At 50.5% G+C, this 20121-nt stretch overlaps 1 protein-coding gene across 2 annotated transcripts; it reads right to left on the minus strand.

The window, feature by feature from the left end:
* Positions 1 to 7072: 7072 nt before the first annotated feature.
* Positions 7073 to 13266, minus strand: LOC123929332 (CMRF35-like molecule 6). Of its 2 annotated transcripts, XM_045984874.1 has the most exons (5): positions 12878 to 13266; positions 12044 to 12379; positions 10279 to 10402; positions 9725 to 9778; positions 7073 to 7683 (listed from the first exon to the last, which is right to left on the minus strand). In XM_045984874.1, the coding sequence occupies exons 1-5, from the start codon at positions 13005 to 13007 to the stop codon at positions 7491 to 7493; spliced, it is 837 nt and encodes a 278-aa protein (XP_045840830.1). In that variant the 5' UTR covers positions 13008 to 13266; the 3' UTR covers positions 7073 to 7490. The 2 variants fall into 2 exon arrangements, with proteins under 2 accessions (XP_045840830.1, XP_045840831.1); XM_045984875.1 differs by lacking the exon at positions 9725 to 9778.
* Between the last annotated feature and the right edge of the window lie 6855 nt (positions 13267 to 20121).

Here is a 20121-nt window from a genome sequence, read left to right on the forward strand (position 1 = left end):
GTCTGCAGCACAGACGTCACCCACAGCAATGCCGGCTCCTGGCAGGGGGACAATTTCAAGCCTCCTCACAGAGGGTCCTCTCTGCAGGGCCCACTTCTGCTTTCTGGGGCCGCTTTGCTTCCTCGTCCTGCCTGTGCTTGTTCTCACAATCTTCTTCCACGCCGACTCAAGCTGGTTGGGGTGCAGGGAACTGCGGGACAGAAGCAGAAAGGGCTGAGGCAGAATCCTGGACCTGGTGCCCCAGACCCACTCAATCCCGATGACAAGACAGCTCCTGGTCCAGGACTGGACTGGGATTGCCGACCCCTTCCGCAGCCAATATCTGCTCCTCTCACCATCCACACGTGCCCCTTACAGTGGAGCAACACTGTGAGCATTTCCTCTGGGGAATGTCCCCACCCCTATGACATGTCATTTCCTTTTGGTCAGGAGAGATCATGTCTGGGGTGGAGCTCCCAACTGCCCATCTTCTCAGGCATCAGTGGTGACCACAGTGGTGTTAGGACCCCCCAGCCTGCAGCTCTGAGCAGCCACAGTCCCCATGCGACCCCTGCTCACCTTGGCCACACAAGTTGGAACTGTGACCTCTGATGCCTTCAAAGATTCCAACTGGGTGCTGGGTTTCTAACCAGGGTACAAATCCCCAGACTTTCTTCCTTCCTGTGTGTTTTCCTGTTCTGAAAAATGGACATGGAACGGCCATCACCAACCCCGTGCGCACCTCACTTTGACTCTTTCTTCTTTGCAAAGTCCACTCTACTGTGACTCTCGGGGCAGAGGACTGACAACAGACAAGAAAGTCCGGAGATTTAAGGAGCTGGTGGTACGTTGGGGACATGTGATGCTGAGACTGGGCTTCTCCTCTCCATCCAGTGGTACAAAGGGCCGTTGTGTATCAAGAGGGTGGTCTGACAAAGCACTGACTGCCGGTGTCCATTTTGGGTTCACATGATGACCAGGGGCCTCTACAAGGTGTAGAGTTGGGGGATGGTCCTTGCCGGGAGGTGGGGAGGTGGGTCTGTCCTAACTCAGGGTGGCTAATTCTCATGACATGATGGGTTTGGTGTGAGTTTACACTGGAAATGGTAGGGAGGCAGGTCATGGTGCAGGACCCAACATCTTGCCTGGGTTATGCCAACTCCTCAAGCTTGTCATGCTCAATCACATCTATCGATTTCCCCCTAAACACTCTCTGCCCAGATCTGCTCCTCCCCCACACTATCTTATCCCAATCTAAGGCCACAATATTCCCAGAGTTATTGCAGTCAGATCCGTTACCAAATATTCGTCTCTCTGCCCCTCCCCATTAATATTTCTTCTAGCATCTCCATCTCCCATAGCCTCTCTTCCTCCTGGCATTACAGCAATCCTCTCTCCTCTCAGGACAATGGTGACATCCCTATTCCTCCCAGTCCCCTCGTGCCTTGTCCTCCGTCCTTCCACTCATTACCAAGAGAGCTCTTCAATAATACTCAGGAGTAGCCAGTACACTCTTTGTCCCAACACTACAATTCCCCACCCAGTCTCTGCCCTTGCTTGGTTTACATGGTCTGTGGCCCAGCCACTGCTGGGTTCTGCATTTCTATCTTGCTCCCCTTTGCCAATGTGCTCAATGCTCTAGCCACAGAGCCCACCCATCCCCAGGGACTTAGCATCTGTTTGTCCCTCTCCTTGGATCCTCTTTCCACCTTTTCTCACTGCTTCTTCCATCTTACGTTATAGATTTCACCTTGGACCTACTCCCTTAGAAAGGCTTCCCCGATCACTCTTCCTAGGGTCACGCTGTTGTCTCAATCACAAACCCGTGTTTGATTCCTCCATAGTTCACCAAACCTTGTACGTAAGTTTCCTCGGGTGGTTCTGTGAATCTCCCCCACTGGGATAGAGCTCATATCATAGCAGCATTCTGGGTCTGCTTCATTCATCACACAAGAAGCCAGTGCCCAACTGCACTTTGTGACCAATGGTCGGCTTCTGATAACTGTTCACAGAAGGAGTGAATGAGTGATTGAGTGAATGAATAAACACAAAATTGGCTGCAGACATGGCCCTAGACAACTGTGGTCCAATGAGATGCAATATCTATGGTGGTATAACAAATTCCCCAAAACTTGGTGGCTGGAACAATAAATATTCATTATCTCACACTTCCTGAAAGTCACAAATCTAATAAGAGTGTCTTATCTGGGTGGTTGTGGCTCAGCGTGTCTCTTTCACAACATTGTGGTCAAGATGTTGACCAGGCTATACTCATTGGAAGGCTGGACTGGCCAGAAGGATCTGCTTCAGAGATGACGTGTCCACTTTGGGTAAGCAGGAGTCCTTAGCTCCTCACCCAATACAACTGCTCGAGTGTCTGCATGGTGGGGCATCCAGTTTCTCCCACAGAGAGTAATCCAAGAAGAGCAAGGCACATCATATTTATGATTTATCCTTGGAGGTCGTGTGCCATTGTTTCTGCCATATCTGGGGATCACACACCCACCCTGACACAATATAGAGGACCCCTGTCCAGGGATGTGGGTATCTGGTCCAAGTGGAGGCTGTGAAAGGATTTGATTCCTAAAAATATCAGATATCTATGTATTTATATTTGTGCAATTTCCAGTTTCCCTGTGACACGCCAATAAAAGATTTTTAAAAACCAAACATCAAAACACGAAAGTATACCTCTGAAACTTTGCTTGATTTGGGTGGGGGGTATAGATGTTCATTGGTTTTCTGTCACACAGAAAAGAGTTTCCATAATCTTCCCCGCAACTACTTACCCTGCCTAAATCTCAGGCACCAATAACCTAAGCAGAAGCGTATCTTGAGTGATGATATCAGGATGGAATGCAGATTCCTCTGGTTTGACGGCTCAAGTGCCTTTCCCAAAGACCATGATGCTGGCAGGCAGAGAGTGTCCAGCAACCAGCAAGAGGGAGAAGCACCATCTCCAGACCCAGGAGAGGGTCTGCAGAATGAGAGGGTTTGTCAGGCAGCTGGTGGCCATTGTAACACAATTTGAGAAACTTGACAGGGACTCAGGGTTTCTTCAGTCTTCTCAGCCCACCACCTTCTCTTCCAGCTCTCCTTCACTTCCCATTGCATCTTCCTTTTGTAAAAGCTTGAGTTTCTGCAACTCGTGGCTGAGCGGAGAAGTTGGAAGACCCACCAGGTGCACAGAGCAATTACAACAGAAATTTGACTTCAGGTTTGAGTCTGCGGTGTGATGATTCACGGTATGGGTTAACTGTCCACGGACTGCTCAGATGGAAGATGATCTTGGGTGTGTCTGGGAGCACGTTTCTGGAGGAGAGGAGCATTTGAATCCGTGGACTCAGTGAGGTAGGTGCCCTCTCTGGGGTGGGTGGGCCTCATCCAGTCCAATCTGTTGAGGGTCTGAGTAGAAGTGGATGACCAGCAGAGGAAGGAGGAATTCGCCCTTTGCTGCCTGATGGCTTCAGCTGGGACGTCCATCTCTTCCCACCCTCTGTACTCCGGGCTCGCAGGCCCTTGAACTCAGAATGGATTTCACCACCAGCTCTCCTGGGTGCTCCTCAGCTCCCATCACCGTGGGAGCCTCTTCCGTTAATGAACTCTTCACAGGCATGCTTCTCCTACTGGTTCTGTTTGTCCAGAGAACCCTCACGGACACACGTGTGTATCTGACCCTGTGGCAACTGACTTCTTCAACCCCAAGCCTGCACACGAGGACCTCATTCAGGAAGATCCATGTGAGGACTCAACAGGAAGATCCAAAACCTGGTTCTTCTCATCTGCAGTGTGGCCTCCCAGGACATCTCCTAGAGTTGGTGGAATGCAGGTGTTTCAAGGGGCTGCTACAGAGAGACACAGAGAAAACAGCCAGGATGTCAGCAGGCTGAGCATGGAAGAGCATGGGGACCATCCCCACGTGAACTGGGTCTGCGTTTTGCGAGGGAAATAGTGATGAAGGAAAGACCAAGTTACAGGCAAATGTTAGTGCCTTTCCTTGGTCTGGAATCAGAAGTATCTGCTTTATTCCTCTTTGGCTTTAGGGTCTCTGTGAGGCTTAAAAACACCTGGGAGACTTTTGTTTTGTGAAACTCTCAAGAGTCTGAAGAAAAGAGGGATGTCCAAGTAGGGTTACAAACATTCTGGGCTATTTGAGAGTGGGAAGAGGTAAGTTCTTGACTTGGGTCCCAGTGTTAGCCTGGAGGATGAAGAGTTCCCCGGCCTGCCTGCACCTGGAGCCTCAGGTGTCCCTACTCTCTGACAGTGTCCCCATGGGCACCAGCTTATCTAGGACACTGGGACAGACCCCTGCGCTCTGTGCCCACAGCTCGTGGACGTGCTCAGGAATCAACTTTTGGATATGCAAGTGGTCATAGGGTACAATTAATTGGTCTAGGAAAATGATTCCTGAATCACAAAGTTAATTCCCTCGTGTTTAGTTCGAATAAGTTCGCAGAAATAGCAGGATGAACATTTAAGTCAGGGCAGCCCTATGATTGTATTGATAGTTCAATTTAGACAATATGTTAAAGATGACAATTGATGCTGCTAACGGGAGGCCAGGCAAGAGCCAAGGGCAGACTTCTCTCCTTGCGCTACAAGATAGACCCTCCCACCACAACCTCCTGCCCATTTCTGCCCATCTTCTTGGTCCTCGCCCCTCTGCCTCCTTGTTTCCCATCCCCTCAGCCACCTTCCCTTAGGCCTTGCTGGCACGGATCCCAGGGAGTCCTTGAAAGAGCTGCTTCCCTCACTCCTGGGCAATAAGGGGAAGCATCGCCAGGTGTCACCATACCAAGTTCCATGTCAGCTGACCGTGGTCGGGAGGGGGCACTGGATCTATCGACCTCTTCCAGGGAGTATGAATTCCAGAAGAGCCATGTGGGCACTGCTTCTCAATAAAGCTGAAGCCCTGGGCTAGAGTCAGAGATGTCCTGTCTTCTGCCTGGTTCTATACCCTCCCCTGGGGACAGGTGGTGAGGGTCCTGACTTATTCTAGTCTGAACTACCCTTTGGGCTCCGGACCCCTGGTTGCATCTCGAGCTCTGGACCTGTGAATGTCTGGGTCCACCTCTAGTTGAGCCCAAGGGAGACAGCTCAAGCTGGTGAGCAGCATGGTGCTTGGGGAGGGAAGCCAACCGTAGGGCTGAGCCGGAGGAGGAAAGGTCATCTAGGTCAACCATACCCAGGATACAGTGGGTCTAGTTCTAACGCCTGGGGTGGCCAGGATCAGAGTATTTGAATCATCCCAGCGGACCTAACAGCAGAGAAGCAATCCTGTTAGAGAATTCTTTTTAAGTACTTGAAGAAGGGGCTGCCCACAAGTTTGCGAAATGGTCACGATCGCCTTCTATTGGTGGCTTGAAGAACTGCCACAAGTGTGCTCTGGGTATTACCTTCATCCTCATCCTGGAGGTTGGGGACTAGAAATGCCTTTTGTGCAAAACATAAGAGACTCTTGAGCATAGGAAACAAACTGAGGTTTGCTGAACGAGGTGGGTTGGGGGGATGGGGTAACTGGGTGATGGACATTACGGAGGGCACGTGATGTAATGAGACCTGGGTGTGATGTAAGACTGACGACTCACTAACTCCTACCTCTGAATCTCAAATACAGTATATGTTAAAGAACTGAACTTAAGTTCAAAAGCTAAAAAACAGAACTGTCTTTTGTAGTCGAGTATCAAGGCCTGTCATGATTCCTCCAGATCTTTCCAGACAGAGGGCCAGAGCTCATGGAAATTCTGGAGCCCCATGGAAGAAAGGATATTTGGTTTTCAGACAGATAGATGAGAGCTCAGGTTTACGGAGAAAGGCCTTTAAATTATATACATTTTCTTTGATTTCCGACATCAGCCTTTTGTCATTTGGGGCATCCATATCCAGGACATATTTGGTTATGCTTGTACCTAATCATTTCATTTTCTTTGGAGTAAGTGTAAATGGAATGCATGTTATTTCAGGTTTCCATAAGTTCACTTGTTAGTATATGGACATGTGATTGACTGATGTGTGTTCATCTTGTATCCCATGACCTGCTGAACTCACCTCTTAGTTCTATGAGGTGTGGTAGATTGCTTGAGATTTTCTACATAGACAATTATGTCATCTGCAAACAGGGTCAGCTTTATTCTTCTTCTCCATTCTCCATGCCCTTATTTCTTTATCTGACCTACTGCAATGGCCAGAATTGCCATGGCTAAGATGACTATATGGTGAGAGTGGGCATCTCTGCCTTGCTCAGGATCTTACAGGGAAAACTCAGTTTTTGATCACTAACAATAATGTCAGCTGTATTTTTCCTTTAGGTGATCTTCATCAAGTCGAGGAAATTCCTTCTTATTCCTTCTTAAAGTTAAGAGATTCCTTCTTGAAAATACTCATATTTTTATAAGTTTCTTTTTGATCATGAGTGGGTATTAGAGTTGGTCATACACTTTTCCAGCATCATTTGATATGATCCTGTGATTTTTCTCCTCCTTACTTTGGTATGGTGGATTACAGTGATTCAGTTTTCAACGTTGAACCAGCCTTCTCTACCTGGAACAAACCTCACTCCATCACGGTGCATAATTCTTTGCTGGATTCCATCTGCTTGCCTTGCCTATCCATCTACCTTACCCCCAGAGTCCTGCCCACTGGCCTCTCAGGACCCTCCCCTGGCTTGAGCTTTGCCTTTGTTCAGACATTCTACTTTCCCTCCCTCAACTGCCTGAGGCTCTCACCCAACAGGAGACAAATCATGAGAGAATATGGATTCTGGGAAACAAACCTAGGGTTTTCGAGGGAATGTGGGTGGGGGAATGGAGTAACTGTGTGGTGGGTATTAACGAGGGCACGCGTTGTGATGAGCACTGGGTGCTCTATGCAACTAAGGAGTCACTGAGCATTACATCGAAAACTAATGATGTGCTTGCTGTACAGTGGTTAACTGAACCATCATCATCATCCTCATCATCCTCATCATCCTCATCATCATCATAATGAAAGAGTCTACTCCTGTCCTCTGTCACCCCATTCATTGAACTCTCATCCATTCCTCCTTATGACACTTCTTCTTATAAAACAATATTCTTTATTGAGTTTTCAAAAGCACCCATTAGCATAGAAAGGCCTTGTTTTGTTGATTGCTTTCTTCCCAGCACCTAGAAATAAGTGTGGTGCCACAGGGGTTCTTGGTGAATATTTGGTGAGTGGTTGTAGAAAGGAAGGAATGTTGCGTTGAGAGCCTGCACTGGGGGTTCTCAAGAGGACAAGGTCATTGAAAAGCAGGCCTTCCCTCACCTCGGGCTCTCTGGTCACCTGGGCTGTGCTTGGTGCTCTCTGCTCGAGAGTTAGGAGTCCTAGGGCGTCCCTCCCCCATTCTCCCCAGCAAAACGCCACGCACATCGACTTGTGTGTGTGATGGATCTCATTGCTTCTTCAAGTATTGAATGATTTGTTTGTTACCAGTTTTTGGCAATAAGAGGAGAGGAGACAGGTCTGGGGCCAGAAGTTCTTCCTCTTCTAGTCTAAGTGGTGTTGTCTCTGGACAGGATATGGATGGGCAAGGAGGGCTGAAGGTTGTCTTCATCAGGCTGACTCTGGTGCCCACAAATTGCCCACTGAGGCCTGTTGACCCAGAGCACGGCACTGAGCATCATCAGAAACAGGGGCACCTTCAGCAGAATGAGGAGCAGGAAGTGGACGCTGCCGAGCAGGGACCTGTAGGAGGGACACGGTGACTGGCAGGAGTTTCCTCCTGAACACAAGGCCCAGGCTCTTTCCCCACCTGCCTTTGTGCTCAAGTCCTGTGGCCTCAGAAATCAATATTAGCCTCAAAGCTGAACGGTACCAGGGATGAACGGCCCAGCACCGAGGGCCCCAGTCTCCTGTCGTACAGTCAAGACTTGACCTTGAGCATCATAACACAGCAGACACATGAGGATGTGGTGGTGAGGAATGGAGAAAAAGGGAGAAGAGGAGACTCATGAGGCTCTGGCTTCCAGAAACAGCTCTCTGAACCCACAACTCTCAACACTCACTTGCTCCTGCGGGGGCAGATTTTGAGGGTGAAATGCTCCCTTATAAAAGCTCTCCTCTCTCAACCTAATCTGGACTCATCTTCAACATGATCATTGGAGAAGCTCTTCTGCTGAAACTGCCCAACAATATCCATCAGGGTCCAGGAGTGACCACCACAAGTTCATCTCATGGCCAGTCCCCTCACTTGGGGGTCCCCGTAAGTGTCCCCCGTCAGCTCCTCATAAATAGGGTGTGCCTTCCCACACGGGACCTTTCTAAGAGCTCTCCACCTCACCAGCCTCTTGTCGGGCTCTCAGCCTGTGGTTTGGCTGATATCCTCTCCAAGGTCACACTGGGACTCTCTTGCACACCCCCTTGGCACCCTGGCTCATATCCTCTTTGCCCACTTGCACTCCGGGCCGGCAGTGGACAGTCTTGGACGGGCCAGTGGTTTCCCCCTCCAGCTCCTCACCTCTTTGGCTGAGGACTCTCTTTAGCTATAGGAGAGCTCGGCTTGCTGATCAGAACAGGCCAGAAATGGCACAGAATCCATGTCCCCAGGAGGGACCTTCTGCCTGCCATACTCTTTCTCCAGATGAGGGGCCTTCCCTCATCTCTCTGTGAGAATGTAAGAAGCCCCTCTGCCTGCAGTACTCTCTCTAGATAACGGGATGTCCCTCATTTTCTGTGAGAAACAGGAAGCCCCACCATCTTCCCCACCATGAGGACAAATGGATGTTGATCACTGCCTCAGCCTCCTCAGGGCTTGGCGGGACAGCTCTGGGGTGCGTTCTGCACAGCATCTCCGAGGATGCCCAGTGACGGAGCCCAGCTGCCCTGTGATAGCTCCTCCATCAAAGCACACTTCATTGGCTTTACCCACCTCCTTGATCCCTCCCTCTGCTTCCTGGGATCACCATTCCATAAACTAATTGCACCTAAGTCCTTGTCTCCCCATCTGATTTGAGGAAATCCAAACCCAAACAGGCTCTTTGTCATCTGTTTTCAGTGAATCTGGATTCCCTTCATCATGCCCACCGTCTTCCCGTGCACCCATCTTCCTATGAATTAATGGGCAGTTGGTGTTACTGGTTTTATCGAACTAATGCACCCTCCCCCCAGATCCCCTCTGAAGCCTTTTCCCTCAGGGAACAACACTGAGCATGCTCAGGACCAGGGGCACCTCCAGGAAGACCAGGAAGGAGAGGAAAGTAGATGCTGCTCAGTAGGGACCTGTGGGGGACACGGTGACAGGCAGTGAGCCCCATCTTCAGGGAAATGCCCTGGTACCCTCCACTTTCCTTCTGTCCCTGTGCCCATGTCCTGAGGCCCCAGCAGTCCAGAAGGAAATCAGGTCCACGTTGGTCCATGTCCTGGGACTGTCCCATCATCAGACCACTTCTTTGACCCTCAGGCTAACAATTGCCCTTGAGACAGGATGTGGACATGGAGAAGGCCTGGCTATTGGAGGGACATTAGGAGAACCCAGAAAGCAGGCAGGACCTGGCCCCAGAAAAGAGTTCTATCGAATCCCTCCCCATGGTCAGTGACCCTGTCTATGGACTAGAAATCAGTGCTGGGTTGCTTGTCTAATGTCTGCTCTCCCATAAGCAGTATTTCCCATGAGGGAATGGAGTGTTTGCTTTAGTCCCAGGGTCCATCTGGCACCTGTGTGGTCCCTCCAAACCTTAGCCTTGAGATTCAGAGGTTAATGATGGAGGGAATGAATGAACGCACTCACCTCTTCTCTCCCTCTGAGGCCTGGTCTTCAATAGGATGACTCTCTAGTGATGTCCTGGAAGGGAGCAGGGAAGAGAGCTCAGGGACCCCCAGAGCAGCTGGCCTGGCCTATGTCCTAAAGGCCCCCTTTGCACAACACTGGCACTTGTCTTCCCTGTCCCCAGAGCCCGATTTCTGCAGATACCTGAGTGCCGGCTCCCCCAAACTGACAGGTCTCCAGGCCTCTCACTGGCCAGGACTCCCTGATCATTGTGTATTGAAGAGCATTCCCTCCCCCATCTCTCCCCACACATGCTCTCCCTGACCCATCTGTTCTCAGGTTGAGTTGTCCTCTGTGTGAATTTCCCAGCTTTTTCAGAGCAGGACTGTGTCTCGGTGGCCCAGGGCTGTGTCCCTAGAAGGGCACCCAGCACACGGTAGGACTTCCACCGTTAGGTGTGGAATTGGTAAATAAAGCAGGACGGAGGCCACGACAATCACACCCACACAGCTCTGTCCTCCTTGTTCCCCAGAAATCACCCAGGGGTCAAAGGTCTCCAGCTGCTAGCCCCTTACCCAGGATGTTGGCTGGAAGTGGAGGACTCCTGCTGGGTCGCAGTGTCCCATGTGGGGGCTGGCAGTGTCCCGTGAAGACCTGGAGTGCTGGGAGGCCTCACAGAGCTGGGGGTTGCAGTGCTGGCTGGGGGGGGGGGGGGAGCACAAGTCAGTCCTGCTGCCCCCCCACCCCGGGCTCTCCCACTCTCTGGCAGATGTGTGGCTCCGACTCACATCATCCTGGTCGCTCAGGACATCTGGACAGGTCCAGGCTCACCTCTGCCCACAGCCACACCCAGGCCTGCCTGGAACTCCAGCCTCCCTGGCCCCCTCTACAGGTGCACCCGGGCCAGGTGGGCGATTTCAGAGGCAGAGCATCCTCCCAGCAGGGCATGGGACAGTGTGTGGAAGGAGCTCAGGGCTCTGGGTTCAGACACCCCGCCCCTGGTTTCCCCTGGCAGAGGATGGGTAGAGCTTTCCTCTGTAGAGATTGATCCAGAGCTGGGGCCGGAGGCCGGGTCCTCAGGCAGAACTGAGTCTGGAGTGAGGACCATGAAACAGGGCGCTCAGCAGAGTCCACACTGAATGATGGGTCCTGCACTCAGTGCACTCAGCCTCTGAACTCTCAGCCAGAACTGTGAACCTGGGTGGCCGCGGGATGGAAGGATAGACAGAAAGAAAGATCTAGTGAGACAGACACACACCCAGGGCACCACATAGAAAGTTCCCTGTCCTGAAGCCAACTGGACAAAGGTCTTTCTCTTCCAGGCAGTGGTGTCCGAGGACACTCAGCTCCTCACTGTTAAATAGGACCCACAAGGGGCCTGGGAGGGAAATGTCCCGTGTGAGAGAGATGACCTTCAGGAAGGACGTCAGAGGAGCCAGGGCCAACATCGGAAGAAGAACACAAGACAAAAACCTGAACACTTAGAAGGATGAACTCCATGTGGTTCTCAGGAAACAAAAACAGGGTTCTAGTAAAGAATTCTTTGCAGCACATGGAAGTATATGTGGGGTCATAGGACTTGAGAACTCATTTTTCTCATTTTTCCCCTCCTTTGTCTGAGGGGAGCTTTCCAGCAGGTTCTCTGGGTTCCCTCCTATGGGGACAAATGACAGAAGGAATGGGGAGGTCAAGCCAGAGGGAAGGGTGTTCCCCAAATGCTCACAGAAGCTCCAAATCAGGGTCTGGGGCTCCTTCTTGGGCCCCTGTAGAGGCTGCTGCAGACCCCCAGGATCACAGCTGTGAGGCTGGTGCTCAGGAACCATCCAGGACACAGTGTTGTCCTGTTAGAGCCCCGGGGTCCTGGGAAGCCAGTAAAGGAGAGGAGTGAATGCCCTAGGGTCCTGTTCCCCATTTGGGAGGACAGAGAGAGGTCCAGGAAGAGACTTGTGTCCCCTCCAGCAGGGCAGCCAGCCATCACCAGACCTGGGCCATTCCCGCTTTCCATCCTGGGAGAGTTTTAGGCATGAGAGTGTGTCAGGGCACACAGAGACACCTAGGTCAGCCAGAGGTGTGCGTGTTCTTATGTGAGTGTGCAGACAACACAAACCCTGCACACACAAATGCCCACCCACCTAGACACACACGGACATATACACAAATGGACACACACACACATGCACACACACACACAGGCTCATCCCCGGTGCCTTGTGTCACCTACCCCATTCTCACCCCACTCTCTTCCCACGTCCCACCACTTTCTTGCCAGGGTTGGGGTGATCAGCCCAAGTCTCAGGCAACCCTGGTGCTTTTGTGGGCAGAAGGGTGTGCATAGCTCACCTGGGGTCACAGACAACACAACTTGGAAGGTGCGGTCGAACAAATATCCTGGTTTCCCTGATGTATCGATCCCGCACCAGTACGTCCCGGCATCATCCTCTGTGAGGTTCTCCAAGGTCACTGTGAAGGTGAGGTTTGCAGGATGGTCCCTGTTGGACACATGGTCCTTCCTCACTTCTCTGTCTGCCCCTTCGGTCTTTAGCGTCCTCCACCTACATGGGCTCTTGCACCAGTATTTGGGAGTCTCTCTGAATTCCTCCTCATACTGACATTGCACGCTCAGGGATCCCCCCACGGGGCCCGTCACGGAGGGGGGACCATGCAGAGACCAACAACCTGGAAAACACAGCCGAAGGTGACCCTTTACCAGAGGGGCCTGGGTCATGGGGATCTAAGGTCAAGTTGACTGTTGAGTCCCTGAAGGGCCCTCAGGGTCTGGAGGAGACCTTGGCAGGAGACAGGTCTTCCTGAGATCAGAAAGAGGGAATGTAGCTCCTTTTCATGGAGTGGCACAAGGAGAGTGTGTCCCTGATGTGTCTCTGTGTGTGTGATGCATGGAGACGTCATTTCTGACTGGGACACTACAGTAATGCTGGTCACTGGCCCCCCTCTTGTCAGTTCTGTTCTTTCTGGCACAGTGGACACGACTCACCTGCTTTATGCACTGAATCCTCCTGATTGTTGCTGAGGCAGTGCTGGCCAATCTGAGAATCTTCTCTGCTCTCCCTCTTCCTTCCCACATCCTCCTCCCCTCCCCTGTCCCCCACCCCCATCCCCCTGCCTCCCACCCTCCCACCCAGGGCAGACTTCCCTGCCCAGCTCAGCCCCACTCACCTGGGACCTGCAGAAGGAGCAGCGCTGCAGCCAGCCACGGCCTCCTGTCCCTTGGGGTCATGTCCGCAGCACAGACGTCACCCACAGCAATGCCAGGCTCCTGGTGGGGGACAATTTCAAGCCTCCTCATGGGGGGTCCTCTCTGCAGAGCCTACTTCTGCTTTCTGGGGCCTCTTTGCTTCCTCGTCCTGCTTGTGCTTGTTCTCACAATCTTCTTCCACATTGACTCAGCTGGTTGGGGTGCAGGAAGCCTGGGGACAGAAGCAGAAAGGGCTGAGGCAGAGTCCTGGACCTGGTGCCCCGGATCCACTCAATCCCGATGACAAGACAGCTCCTGGTCCAGGACTGGATTGGGATTGCCGACCCCTTTCACAGCCAACATCTGCTCCTCTCACTGTCCACGCTCGCCCCACACAATGGAGCAACACTAGAGCATTTCCTCCTCAAGGGAATGTCCCCACCCTGTGACATGACACTTCTTGTGGTCAGGATGGATCATGTTCAGGGTGGCGCCCTCAACTTCCCATCATCTCAGGCATCAGTCGTGACCTCAGCTGTATTAGGATCCCACAGCCTACAGCTCCAAGCACCCACAGTCCCCATGGGATGCCTGCTCTCCTCTGGCCACACAAATTGGAACTGTGACCTCTGATGCTTTCAAAGGTTCCATTTGAGTTCTGCATTCTGAACCAGGATACTAATCCCCCAGGCTTGCTTCCCTCCTATGTGTTTGCCTGATCTTAAGAATGGACGTGGAACAGCCGTCACCAATCCCCTGAACACCTCAGTTTGGATTCTTTCTTCCTTGCAAAGTTCACTCTACTGTGACTCGCAGGGCAGAGGACTGACAACAGACAAGAAGGTCCAGAGATTGAAGGAGCTGATGGGGCGTTGGGGACATGTGAAGCTGAGACTGGGCTTCTCCTCTCCATCCAATGGCACAAAGGGCCGTTGTGTAACAAGAGGGTGGTCTGACAAAGCACTGGCTGATGGTGTCCCTTTTGGGTTCACATGGTGACCATGGGCCTCTTCAAGGTGCAGAGTTGGGGGATGGTCCTTACCAGGAGGTGGGGAGGTGGGTCTGTCCTAACTCAGAGTGGCTTATTCTCATGACATTATGGATTTGGGGTGAGTTTATGCTGGAAATGGTAAGGAGGTGGGTCACAGTGCAGAGTCTGACACTTGCCCGGGTTATGCCAACTCCTCAAACTTGTCATGAACAACCAGGTCAATCAATTTCCCCCTAAACAGTCTCTGCCCAGATCTGCTCCTCCTCCACACAATCTCTTCCTGATCTAAGGACACAGTATTCCCAGAGTTATTGCAACCAGACCCTGTATTCCGGGATTCCTCTCTCTGCCCCTCCCCATTAATATTTCTTCTAGCATCTCCATCTGCCCATATCCTCTCTTCCTCCTGACATTACAGCAATCCTCTCTCCTCTCAGTACAATGGTGACATGCTTGTCCTTCTGAGTCCCTTCATGCTTTGTCCTCCCTCTGTTCCACTCATCAGCAAGAGAACTCTGCAGCAAAACACAGAAGTAGCCAGTACACCCTTGGTCCCAAGTCCTTCAGATGAAACCCCCTCTCCTTGCTTGGCTTACATTGTCTGAGTGGCCCAGTGACTGCTGGTTTCTGCATTTCTATCTTGCTCCCCTTCCCCAATGTGCCTAATGCTCTAGCCATGGAGCCCATCCTTCCCCTTAGCATCTCTTTGTCCCTCTCCTTGGATCCTCTGCCCACCTCCTCTCACTGCTTCTTCCTTCTTAGTCTTTAGATTTTACCTTGGATGTACTCCCTTAGAAAGGTCTCCCCAGTCACTCTTCCTACAGTCACCATATTGTCTCAATCACCAACCCCTATCTGTTTTCTGCATAGTACACTGAATCTTGTCATATATTTACTTTTGGTGGTCTCCATGCATCTGCACCACTGGGAGAGACCTCATATCATCGCAGCATTCGGGGTCTGCTCCATTCTTCACACAATGGCTCAGTGGCCAGTTGCACCTTGTGACCAATGGTCGGCTTCTGATAACTGTTCACAGAATGAGTGAAAGAGTGATTGAGTGAATGAATGAACACAGAATTGGCTGCAGACATGGCCCCAGACAACTGTCCAACGAGATGCAATATCTATGGTGGTCTAACAAATTCCCCGAGAACTTAGTGGCTGAAAGCAGTATTTATTATCTCACACTTGCTGAGAGCCACAAATCTGAGAGTGGCTTATCTGGGTGGCTGTGGCTTAGCGTGTCTCTTTCACAACATTGTGGTCAAGATGTTGACCAGGCTATACTCATTGGAAGGCTGGACTGGCCTGAAGGATCTGCTTCAGAGATGACATGTCCACTTGGGGTTAGCAGGAGTCCTTAGCTCCTCACCCAATACAACTGCTTCGGTGTCTTCATGAGGTGACATCCAGCTTCTCCCAGAGAGAGTGATCCAAGAAGAGCAAGGCACAACATATTTATGATTTATCCTTGGAGGTCGTGTACCATTGCTTCTGCCATATCTGGGGACCACACACCCACCCTGACACAATATAGAGGACCCCTGCCAAGGGATGTGGAGATCTGGTCTGAGTGGAGGCTGTGAATGGATATCATTTCCTGAAACATCAGTAAGCTGTGTATATAGGATATGTGCAATTTCCTGTTCTCGTGTAACACTGAATAAAAATTTAAAAAGCAGAATCCAAACCATGAAAGTAGACCTCTGAAACTTTGCTTGATGTCTGAGGGGAGATTTTCTCTTTATTGGTCTTTTTTCACATAACGAAGAGTTTACATAATCTCCCACACCTCAGTTACCTTGCCAATACCTCAGTCAACAAAATGACCAGAAGTTTATTATAAGTGATGATGGCAGGATTTGAACCCAGATTCCTCTGGCACAACTCCTCAAGTGTCTTTCACTCAGACCATGACTCTGGCAGAGAGACACAGTGGCCACAAGCTAGCAAGAGGGAGAAGCAGGAAGCATAATGAGAGGGTTTGTCAGGCAGCTGGTGGCCATTGTAACACATATTGAGAAACTTGACAGGGACTCAGGGTTTCTTCAGTCGTCTCAACCCACCACCTTCTTCTTCCTTCTCTCTTTCACTTCCCATTGCATCTTCCTTTTGTAAAAACTTGAGTTTCTGCAGCTCGTGGCTGAGTTGAGAAGTTGGAAGACCCACCAGGTGCACAGAGCAATTACAACAGAAATTTGACTTCAGGTTTGAGTCTGCGGTGTGATGATTCACGGTATGGGTTAACTGTCCACGGACTGCTCAGATGGAAGATGATCTTGGGTGTGTCTGGGAGCACGTTTCTGGAGGAGAGGAGCATTTGAATCCGTGGACTCAGTGAGGTAGGTGCCCTCTCTGGGGTGGGTGGGCCTCATCCAGTCCAATCTGTTGAGGGTCTGAGTAGAAGTGGATGACCAGCAGAGGAAGGAGGAATTCGCCCTTTGCTGCCTGATGGCTTCAGCTGGGACGTCCATCTCTTCCCACCCTCTGTACTCCGGGCTCGCAGGCCCTTGAACTCAGAATGGATTTCACCACCCGCTCTCCTGGGTGCTCCTCAGCTCCCATCACCGTGGGAGCCTCTTCCGTTAATGAACTCTTCACAGGCATGCTTCTCCTACTGGTTCTGTTTGTCCAGAGAACCCTCACGGACACACGTGTGTATCTGACCCTGTGGCAACTGACTTCTTCAACCCCAAGCCTGCACACGAGGACCTCATTCAGGAAGATCCATGTGAGGACTCAACAGGAAGATCCAAAACCTGGTTCTTCTCATCTGCAGTGTGGCCTCCCAGGACATCTCCTAGAGTTGGTGGAATGCAGGTGTTTCAAGGGGCTGCTACAGAGAGACACAGAGAAAACACCCAGGATGTCAGCAGGCTGAGCATGGAAGAGCATGGGGACCATCCCCACGTGAACTGGGTCTGCGTTTTGCGAGGGAAATAGTGATGAAGGAAAGACCAAGTTACAGGCAAATGTTAGTGCCTTTCCTTGGTCTGGAATCAGAAGTATCTGCTTTATTCCTCTTTGGCTTTAGGGTCTCTGTGAGGCTCAGAGACGCCTGGGAGACTTTTGTTTTGTGAAGCTCTCAGCGTCTGAAAAAATAGGGATGTCCAAGTAGGGTTACAAACATTCTGGGCTATTTGAGAGTGGGAAGATTTAAGTGCTTTGCTGAGGCCCCAGTGTCAACCTGGAGGATGAAGAGTTCCACAGCCTGCCTGCACCTGGAGCCTCAGGTGTCCCCAGTCTCTGACAGTGTCCCCACAGGCACAGGCTTATCTCTAGGACCCCGGGAGAAGTCCCTATGCTGTGTGCCCACGGCTCGTGTGCGTGTGCATGAATCAACTTTTGGACATGCAAGTGCTCATAGGCATAATTAATTGGTCTAGAAAAATGATTACTGAAGTACAAGTTAATTCACTTGTGGTTGTTGGAATAAGACACATGTAGAAATAGCAGGATGAACATTTAAGTCAGGGCAGCCCTGTGATTGTATTGATAGTTCAATTTAGACAATATGTTAAAGACGACAATCGAGGCTGTTAACCGGAGGCCAGGCCAGAGCCAAAGAGCAGACTTCTCCTTGCTGTGCAAGATGGACCCTCCCACCCCAACCTCCTGCCCTTTTCTGCCCATCTTCTTGGTCCTGGTACCATGTCTCCTTGTTTCCCATCCCCTCAGTCACCTTTCCTTAGACCTTGCTGGCACAGATCCCAGGGAGTCATTGAAAGAGCTGCTTCTCTCACTCCTGGGCAATAAGGGGAAGCATCGCCAGATGTCACCATACCAAGTTCCATGTCAGCTGACCATGGTCAGAAGAGGGCGCTGGGTCTACTGACCTCTTCCAGGAAGTACGAATTCCAGAAGAGCCATGGGGCACTGCTTCTCAATAAAGCTGAAGCCCTGGGCTAGAGTCAGAGGTGTCCTGTCTTTCTGCCTGGTTCTATCCCCTCCCCTGGGCACAGGTGGTGAGGGTCCTGACTTATTCTAGTCTGAACCACACTTTCGGCTCCAGACCCCTGCTTGCATCTTGAGCTCTGGACTGTGAATGTCTGGGTCCACCTCTAGTTGAGCCCAAGGGAGACACAGGTCAGGCTGATGAGCAGGATGGGGCTTGGGGAGGGAAGCAAGCTGTAGAACTGAGCTGAAGGAGGAAAGGTCATCAGGATACAGTGGGTCTAGTTCTAACCCCTGGGGTGGCCAGGATCAGAGTATTTGAATCATCCCGGGAGACTCAGCAGCTGAGAAGCAATCCTCTTAGAGGAGAATTTTTTAAAATTTTTTAAAATTTCTTTTCAGTGTTCCAGAATTTTCCAGAGTTCATTCTTTATGCACCAGACCCAGTGCTTCATGCAATACATGCCCTCCATAATACCCACCACCAGGCTCACCCAACCTCCCATTTCACTCCCCTCCAAAACCCTCAGTTAGTTCCTCAAAGTCCACAGTCTCTCATGGTTCGTCTCCCCTTCCAATTTCTCCCAACTCCCTTCTTATTTTTAAGTCCTTGAAGAGGGGTTGCCCAGATATGCAGATGACCACTATCGCCATCTTTTGGTGGCTTGAAGAACTGCCACGAGTGTGCTCTGAGTGTTACCTTCATCCTCATGCTGGAGGTTGAGAACTAGAAATGCCTTTTGTGCAAAACATAGGAGACTTTTAAGCATAGGAAACAAACAGCATTGCTGGAGGTGAGGCACGAGGGATGGGGTAACTGGGTGATGGACATTACGGAGGGCATGTGATGTAATGAGCCCTGGGTGTGATGTAAGACTGACGACTCACTAACTCCTACCTCTGAAACTACTAATACAATAATTGCCTTCTATTTACATAAATTTTCTTTGATTCCCAACATCAGCATTTTGTCACTTTGGGCATCCATATCCAGGACATATTTTGTTACACTTATACCTGAGCATTTCATTTTCTTTGGAGCAAGTGTGTAAATGGAATGTATTTTTTAAAAATATTTATTTATTTGACAGAGATCACAAGTAGACAGAGGGGCAGGCAGAGAGAGAGAGGGAAGGAAGCAGGCTCCCTGCTGAGCAGAGAGCCTGATGCGGGGCTCGATCCCAGGACCCTGAGATCATGACCTGAGTCGAAGGCGGAGGCTTTAACCCACTGAGCCACCCAGGCACCCAATGGAATGCATTTTTAATTCAGGTGTCCATATGTTCACTTGTTAGTATATGGACATGTGATTGACTGATGTGTGTTCATCTTGTATCCCATGACCTGCTGAACTCACCTCTTAGTTCTATGAGGTGTGGTAGATTGCTTGAGATTTTCTACATAGACAATTATGTCATCTGCAAACAGGGTCAGCTTTATTCTTCTTCTCCATTCTCCATGCCCTTATTTCCTTACCTGACCTACTGCAATGGCCATAATTGCCATGGCTAAGATGACTACATGGTGAGAGTGGGCATCTCTGCCTTGCTCAGGATCTTACGGGGAAAACTCAGTTTTTGATCACTAACAATAATGTTAGCTATATTTTTTCTTTTAGATGATCTTCATCAAGTTGAGGAAATTCCTTCTACTCTTATTTTTATGAGTTTCTTTTTGATCATGAGTGCATACTACAGTTTGGAATATGCTTTTTTGGTGTCATTTGATATGATCCTATGATTTTTCTTCCTTAGTTTGGTGTGATGGGTTACAGTGATTCATTTTCAAAGTTGAACCAGTCTTACCTCCCTGGAACAAACCTCACTCCATCGGGTGCATAATTCTTTACTGGATTCTTTTGCCTGCCCTGCCTATCCACATCTACCTGACCCCCCAGAATCCTGCCCCACTGACTTCTCCGGACCCTCTCTACCCTGAGCTTTGCCTTTGTCCAGACCTTCCACCTTCCCTCCTTCACCTGCCTGAGGCTCTCACCCAAGAGACTGTCCCTGTCTTCTGTCACCCCATCCTCTGAACTCTCATCCATCCTTCTTCATGACATTTCTCATAAACTAATATTTTTAATTTATTTTTTGAAAGTACCCATTAGAATAGATGGCCCATGTTTTGCTGACAGCTGTATCCCCAGCACCTAGAAACAAGCCTGGTGCTCCAGAGGCTCTTGGTGAATATTTGGTGAATGAATGGAGAAAGGAAAGGTAGTTGAATTGAAAGGCTACACTGGGGGTTCTCATGAGGGCAAGGCCACCAAAAAAACACACTCACACCTTGGACTCCCTTGGCCAACCAGACTGCACCAGAGAGCAGGTGCTCTCT

Source organism: Meles meles, chromosome 18, assembly GCF_922984935.1.
Source record: "Meles meles chromosome 18, mMelMel3.1 paternal haplotype, whole genome shotgun sequence".
In the NCBI taxonomy this organism is placed as follows: domain Eukaryota; kingdom Metazoa; phylum Chordata; class Mammalia; order Carnivora; family Mustelidae; genus Meles; species Meles meles.